At 37.9% G+C, this 7,962-nt stretch overlaps 1 protein-coding gene across 1 annotated transcript in view; it reads left to right on the top strand.

The window, feature by feature from the left end:
• Positions 1-5,681, top strand: part of POLG2 (DNA polymerase gamma 2, accessory subunit) — an 18,656-nt gene extending 12,975 nt beyond the window's left edge. The window contains exons 6-8 of the mRNA XM_034640885.1: positions 1,040-1,120; positions 3,366-3,466; positions 5,478-5,681. Coding sequence (XP_034496776.1) covers positions 1,040-1,120; positions 3,366-3,466; positions 5,478-5,643 — 348 coding nt within the window. The 3' untranslated portion in view covers positions 5,644-5,681. The remainder of the gene's footprint in view (positions 1-1,039; positions 1,121-3,365; positions 3,467-5,477) is intronic.
• Positions 5,682-7,962: the final 2,281 nt, after the last annotated feature.

The following is a 7,962-nucleotide window of genomic DNA, read 5'->3' as shown; positions in this document are numbered from 1 at the left end:
CTACATCTTCTTAATTCGTCTGTTGAAGGGCATCTCGGCTCCTTCCACAATTTAGCTATTGTGGACAATGCTACTATGAACATTGGGGTGCATAAGGCCCTCCTCTTCACTACGTCTGTATCTTTGGGGTAAATACCCAGTAGTGCAATTGCTGGATCATAGTGTAGCTCGATTTTTAACTTTTTAAGGGACCTCTACACTGTTTTCCAAAGTGGCTGTACCAACTTGCATTCCCACCAACAGTGTAGGAGGGATCCCCTTTCTCCACATCCTCTCCAACATTTGTTGTTTCTTGCCTTGTCAATTTTTGCCATTATAACTGGCGTAAGGTTTACCACCTTATTTAAAATTGCAAACAGCCCTCTCCAATCCACCCCTCGCCAGCACTTCCTATCTCCTTCCCCCCCACTCTTTTTTTAAGCACTTACCACCCTGGAGGTGGTATATTATTTACTTGTTTTATTATCTCTTTATACCCACCATGAGGGATAGTCCCTAGTACTCAGAACTATTTCTGACACCAAGGAGCTATTCAAATGTTTGTTGAATGGATGGATGAATAAGAAGAGTGGTAGGTTTTGGCAAGACAAAGTTCAAATGATGAGTCCCATGGCTGGGGCTGGGTAGCGAAGGCATTGATACCAGGAAGGGGCATTTGGATTGAGGGAAAATGGAGTTGTCGGAAAACAGGAGAGTATCAAGTGAACTTACTTCTGCAGAACATCTAAGTGGCGAAATGAATGAGCAGCTGGATATAGCCAGCTGAATACATCATTACATGATTTATGACCTTAGCTAGCTTCCTCTTCACACAAAATTTTTACTGTTTAAGAAGCTGCATGTTAGATAGTGCTTGTGTTAGATTTAAACAAGATGTGCTATCCCTTTTTTCCCCCCTCTCTTTAAATTGCTTTAGGTACTTAAACTTCACCCTTGTTTAGCCCCTGTTAAGGTTGCNTGCATGTTTGATAGTGCTTGTGTTAGATTTAAACAAGATGTGCTATCCCTTTTTTTCCCCCCTCTCTTTAAATTGCTTTAGGTACTTAAACTTCACCCTTGTTTAGCCCCTGTTAAGGTTGCTTTGGATGTGGGAAGAGGCCCAACGGTGGAATTAAGACAGGTGGGTTAAATAAGTTTTAGTGTCATGATTTTAATTATAATCATTACTTCAAATAAATGAGTTAATTTAACCATTTAAAATTTTATTTTGATTCATTTGCTTTTTTAAAAAATTTAATAGCTGTGGGTAAATACTATGGTTTATTATAGATAATTCGAAGCATAGTATATAAAAGAAGCTGCAAACAGTTCAGTGATTTTGCTGTTAAAGTCGTGCTTAGTCATAGTTGCCTTTTTCAGATGAGTATGCATAGTTTTGGTAATTCAAATATTTGTACAGATGTCTAGTGAATTATTTCTTGCCCACTTACACTTTTAACCTAACACTTTTGATACTTATTGGTATAAGCACATGTTCTAGATCTGTACCTTATTTTGGTTCTTCTAATCTATCTGGTCTAATTAAACACTCTTGAGAAAAGCCAGAGGGGTTTTAGTTTCTTTCCAGACACCCCTTCAGCAGTCATGCTGGGTCCTAGGTGACTCAGACCCACCCAGCACCTGAGTTAGGACACTAGCTCACCCAGCTTTCTTCCTCAGGCTTCTATGGAGAGGTCTGGGAAGGGGAGGAGAGTGCATTCAGGGGAAGGGAAGGTAGTGGTTTAATTTCCACTTTTCCTCCTGGGGTTGTGGCAGCCTTCCCAAGACCCTTGTAGGTAGAAGGTCTTTGGGGGGCTGTTTTGTTTTGTCTTGCTTTGCTTGGAGGATAAAAAAGAGCTGCTCCCTAAATTTTTGTCATTGCAATTGCGGGCCTTGTTTTGTTTTGGTTTGTTTATGTTATCAGAACATAGTAGTATTTTGTCCCTTGGGTGTTTTTAATTTGCCAAAAGGGAGTATGTTGTAATCTCATTCTGTTTTTAACTTTTTTTTCCCCTCAGTAGTAGGACAGAACTTTCTGGGCTATGCAAGGGTTTTTGCTGGTTATACACATGGAGATGGGATTGCTGGATAAAATGGACACATATCCTTCATTTCACTATTGTCAGTGAGATTGTCTCCAGATTGGCTGCACCTGTTTGTATTCTCGTGGTGTGGGGGTTCTCATTTCCTTACTCAGGCCAGAGCTGCTTCTCTTCTACCTCCCAACAGGAAGAGCAGATGTTTTTGCTGTCAACCACTAACTTACTAAAATTCACAATGATGTTTATTTTTCTCTGTTAACTTCCTAGACTTACTAATATTTATATTCTCACCTATCCCCAGAATGTCAAGTGCCTTGACACCCATTGGTCTTTCCCTGGGAACTTGTTAGAAATGCACATTGTTGGTCCTCGCCCCAGAGCTGCTGAATCAGAAACTCTGGTAATGAGGCAGAGCAGCCTGTGTTTGACAAGCCCTCCAGGGGATTCCAGTGTTTGCTGAAGTTTGAGAAACAGTGCTGTAGCCCAGGCATACCCTCCCTCACCCACCACGGCCGCCCTCCTCTGCTGGGCCATTTGGTGTTGTCTGGAGACAGTTTTGGTTGTGACAAGTGGGGAGGCGAGTGCTGTAGGCATCTCAGGGAGGCCAGGGGTGCTGCTAAATAGCCGAACGTCAGTCAGCAGTGCAGAAGGGGAGAAATCCTGCTCTAGAGTTTTAGCTCCGGATTGTTAAGGGTGTTTAAAATTTTGCTTTGTTTTGCTTCACCATTGCTTGTGAAGAAAACAGTAGTTTATTATGTAATATTACTCATCATTCTGTATTTCCAGTCAGGCTTTGTGTCTAGCATTCCCACTAAAACCAATCATTCTCTTCTTGAAACGTTTTCTTTAGTTGGCTTCAGGAACACCACTCTCCTCATTTTCCTCATACTTGTCTGGCCACTCCCCCTTTGTTTCCTTTACTGGCTCGCTCTTCTCTTCCTGATGTGTGGTGTAACCCTGGGACTCAGTTGCCAGCTCTCAGATGAGCGCACAGCCCTTTGCACTTAACTGGTTTTCTCTGACAGACTCTGTTTTGGTTTTGTTAGTGTTTTGAAGGGTAATGATGATGATAAAAATGCTGGTATCTGTTATAAAATTTTCTCTTAGGGAAGATTTGCATTTAGTATACAGTTTTGCAGTGCTTAATTTCTTCATTTTCAGAGGACGTATGCAATTTATAAGTATACAGTGTATGAATTGTAAACAGTATTATCACATAATTACAAGAATTTATGCACTGTGTTAAGGACTGAAAAAAGTGATTTGTGGTTTCACAAACACAGGGTAGTCATTCTAGCAACTTTTACTTCGTTCATACTTGAATTGTTTGTATTGTTTCCTCAGGTCTGTCAAGGGTTATTTAATGAATTACTAGAAAATGGAATTTCTGTGTGGCCTGGTTATACGGAAACTGTGCAGTCCTCATTGGAACAGCTTTATTCAAGGTAAGATTGTCTTTCTTGTCACTAAAATATGTATTCAGAGTTTTTGACCATATTTCTTCACGAGTAACAGAAATCTCTTCTAAATATCCTTCTGAATATATGTAAATATATATATACATAAAATACAATTTAAAATTATTCCTAACTTTCCCGTTTATAGAACCACATACCCCTAGTTAATTGCTACAGCAGGGACCAATATTCATTGGTATATTTGAGCACATATTATGTGCAACTTCAAGACTTAATGTCATGTAGTATGTGCACCTGAGTTTATCATTTTATCAGGGATGCAATTATGTGTATCGGATGCATTTTTTGAATTAGGATTGAGGGAACATGATTGGAGTGCCTTTTCCTTGTTGGCGCTGTGGTTCATTCTGAGGCTGAATGCAAGATAATTCCATCCCAGACAAAGGACAGAAAATTGGTTTCAGTGATCAGCACCTCTGTTCACCCAGTTCCTCCAGACTTATACCTGGATTTATCATCCTTAACTCCTTCCTCTCTCCCTTACTCTCCACCTCCAGTTCATCACTAAATGTTGTCAGCCTGCCTCCTAAATAGTATCAGATCATCTCTCTCCATCCCCACTGCACTACCCACATTAAAGTCACCAGTATCTTTTGGCTGGATTCTTGCAGTAATCTCCTGATTGATCTTCTGTCTCTGGTCTTACCCCTGTTATTTCATTAATTCCATTTTTTAAGTAATCCATTCTTCCCTCTTTTGGGTTTGTTATCTTTTTAGCTTTTTGTGTTGAATATCTATCTTTTGGTGAAAAGTTGGGAAACTTTATGTTTTTCTCTTCAGTTCTCTAGTAACTTGTTAAAATATACCTTTCAGATAATGTCAGAGAAAAAGTAGGTTTCTATAGATAAAGCAATTAATGGTTTCATTATATGTAAAACAAAGGGGTGGTTCTTGAACTCTCCAGTCCTCTGAGTTCTAAAATCTTATTCTTTGAGTCATTAAAGGATAATTGAGTGAACTTACCAAGTTACAGTTGTCTTTTTGAATGGTAAAGGCTTTATTGTCCCAGGATATTTTTAATGAAATATTTATTAAGCACACTTAATATGTTTTTTTTAAAGAGAATTTTTTTAAAAAGATTTTATTTATTTATTTATTTATTTATTTATTTATTTATTTATTAGAGAGAGAGAAAAGGAGAGGGTTTGCATGCATGCACACGCACACACACACACACTCACACAGAGGCACACGAAGAGGTGGAGGGAGAGGGAGGCAGTTAAGCAGATTCCACACTGAGTGCGGAGCCCGCTGCAGGCTCAGTCACACGAGCCTGAGGTCATGGCCCGAGCCAAAACCAAGAGTCAGTTGCTCACCCGACCGAACCACCTAGGTGCCCCCTACACTTACTATGTTTTATGCACTTTGATAACAGCAGTAAACAAGAGAAAAATTTTCTGTTCTTATGAGGCTTATATTCTAGTGGACAAAGTAGGCAATAAACAAGTAAACAGATAAATAATTTCTGATGGAGTTCTACAAAGAAAACAATGAGATCATGTATCTTGGGTAAGCAGAAAGAAGGCCAGTGTGGAAATACTCTGTTATTGCTGAACTAGAAGCTATAAGTTAGCATACTAAGTAATATATTCAATAAGCATAATTTTGGTATAATTTGTTGTGTAGAAGATCTTTATTAGAATAGTATTATAAGAGACTTTAGAGCAATTTTTCTTGGATTATATACAAGTACCAAAAGGCTGAGGCTATTCTGAAGTTCATCCATAATTTCGCCCCAGATTATGTATTGAGGTGACTTTTCATCTATTACAATAAGTTAGAGAAACTTTCTGAAAAATTTACTTTGAATATGGTTCAGAAACTTTAAAAAAGTGTTTTTTGGTCCAACTCTGAAGCCCTGCTTTTGAATTGTGACTCTGGAAAGTGGCTGGATTCTAAAGTAATTAAAGCTGGTAATATGATGAATTTACAATTTATATTTGTGTTCATGTATTTTGTTTAACTACTTTTTCCTTAGATATGATGAAATGAGTATCCTGTTCACAGTTTTGATTACCGAAGCTACTTTGGAGAATGGGTTAATACATCTGAGAAGTAGAGACACCACAATGAAGGAAATGATGCATATATCCAAAGTAAAAGACTTTTTAATCAAGTACATATCATCAGCTAAGAATGTATAGATTTTAATATTTGTGTAATAAATATTCTCCTTTCCTAATTTGATTGTGTTATATTAACTTAGATTTGTTTTTGGCCCCTTTACTCTTATGAAGTGGACATTATTGGTGCTCTTTTTAATTCAGTTCTTATTACTTATAGCTCTTAATGGATTCCATTCTACCAGAAGTATGTTCAGCTACAAGAAACAAAAATTCCACTGTATTAGATTAAGTAAATTGTAGTTTGTTTTTCTCATAACAAGAAGTCTAGAGGTAGACTGTCTAGAGCTAGTGTAGTTGTGTCCTCTTTAGTTAGGGACCCAGGCTCTTGATACCTTTCTGTTCTACCATCTTGGGTATGTTGGCCTTTATTTTTATACTTAATGCTTTGTGGTCACAAGGTGCTGCTGTATGTCTAACCTTCTTGTCCACATTCTAGTTAGGAAGAAAGTCAGAGACAAGAGCTAACTGGCCAAAACTCTTCCCTTTTTAACTGGGAAAGTAAAAGCTTTCCCAGACATTCCAATCAGAAGACTCGTTCATATTTCATTGGTCAGAACTGGGTCACCTGGTTATCCCTGAGCCAGTCACTGCCCGAGGGAATGAGAATATCAGGATTTATTTGGATCAGACACAATTTATGCCTTGGGGCTTTGGTAGTGTCATACCCTCTCTGAAATGGGTTTTATTATCAGGAAAGAGGGAGAGTTTATAGAAACTGTCACATGTGTACTGTCAAATATTGAAGATTAACCTAAAACTAAACCTTAAAAGATTAGAACATTTATTGATTTTTGAAAAGCAAGATAAAATAAATGTTAGGTGCCATAATCTAATATTACAGTATATATTTTATGTCTGGTTCTAATAGATATATTTAAAAGAAATCTTTGAACTTTTATGTGCTAGTTACGTTTGTGCTAATTATACTATCGTTACTCACCTGACAAAAATTCCAAACACACAAAGAATAGTATAATTAACCCCAAGTACTATCATCCAGTACCAGTAACCATCAACCTGTGATCATCTTGCCTCATCCACCCAACAGCCAACCTTCCACGTCAGTTTGAAGCAGATTGCAGCTCTCATTTCATTTGTAAGTATTTTAGTTAAGTGTCTTTTGTTAACCATTATCACACCTAAAAAAAGTAACACTAAATGATATTAAGGAATTATTGACAGTTCCTTGGTTGTGTGATAATGGTATTATGGCTTTTTAAAAAATGTCCTTATCTGATAGAGACGTACTTAAATATTTTTTTTTTTTTAAGATTTTATTTTTTTTGACAGAGATAGAGACAGCCAGCGAGAGAGGGAACACAAGCAGGGGGAGTGGGAGAGGAAGAAGCAGGCTCACAGCAGAGGAGCCTGATGTGGGTCTTGATCCCATAACGCCAGGATCACGCCCTGAGCCGAAGGCAGACGCTTAACCGCTGTGCCACCCAGGCGCCCCTAAATATTTTTGAGTGAAATTATATGATCTGAGACTTGCCTTAAGATTCTCCAGTTTAAAAAAAGTGGTGGAATATAGATAAAAAACAATAGTATCTCTGAGTTGTTGAAGCTGGGTGATGGGTACATGAGGGTTCAGTGTTGCCTTCTTATATTTGTGCATGTTTGAGAATTTTCATAAGTTTAAAAACCAATTCTTTAATATCAGGTATCTACTCAGTTTTCAGTTGTCTCATAATTTCAAAAAATTGAAGTTGATTATTAGGTCTTTTGGTCTCTAGCGCTCTCTTTTTTTTTAAAGAAATTGGGCTGCTTATTATGGGGTTTGCCACTGTTTGGATTTTGCTTATTGCATCCCCATGATGGTTTAACCTGTTCTCTATATATAATTTCCTATGGATTTGGAAGTTGAATCCAAAGGCTTAATCAGTTTCAAGTTTAATTTTGGGGGACAAGATTTTTCCTAGGTTGTTATGTTCTCCCGTCAGGAGCCAGTAATGTCTGGTGGTTTCTCTTTGGGGATGCTAGCAATCATTGATCAGTGCTTAGGTCAGTTCATTAGAGGTGACAAAACGGTGATATTCTAATTCTCTTTCTTCCTCATTCATTAGCTTGAATACTTATGTAAAGAAAAACATCTCATCTATTACTTGCTTAGAGGTGTGAGAGAGGTAGGATAAATGTGGATTTGTCTCCTTTATAGTTGTTCGCTTTCATGTTCACATTGTCCTATCTTTGGCCAGTGGGAGCCTCTTCAAGTTGGCCTGGAGTCCTTTTGATACAACTTCAGTAGTCATTAATAGCTTCCTTTGTATCTAATGTGTGATACAGAGATTGTATATTTCAGAGTTTCTCCAAGAAGCCCTGGTTCCTTTTAATGTAAAA

This window comes from Ailuropoda melanoleuca, chromosome 13, assembly GCF_002007445.2.
Source record: "Ailuropoda melanoleuca isolate Jingjing chromosome 13, ASM200744v2, whole genome shotgun sequence".
Classification (NCBI taxonomy): Eukaryota; Metazoa; Chordata; class Mammalia; order Carnivora; family Ursidae; genus Ailuropoda; species Ailuropoda melanoleuca.
The sequence above is the reverse complement of the archived record's forward strand: the minus strand, read 5'-3'. Positions and strand labels throughout refer to the sequence as shown.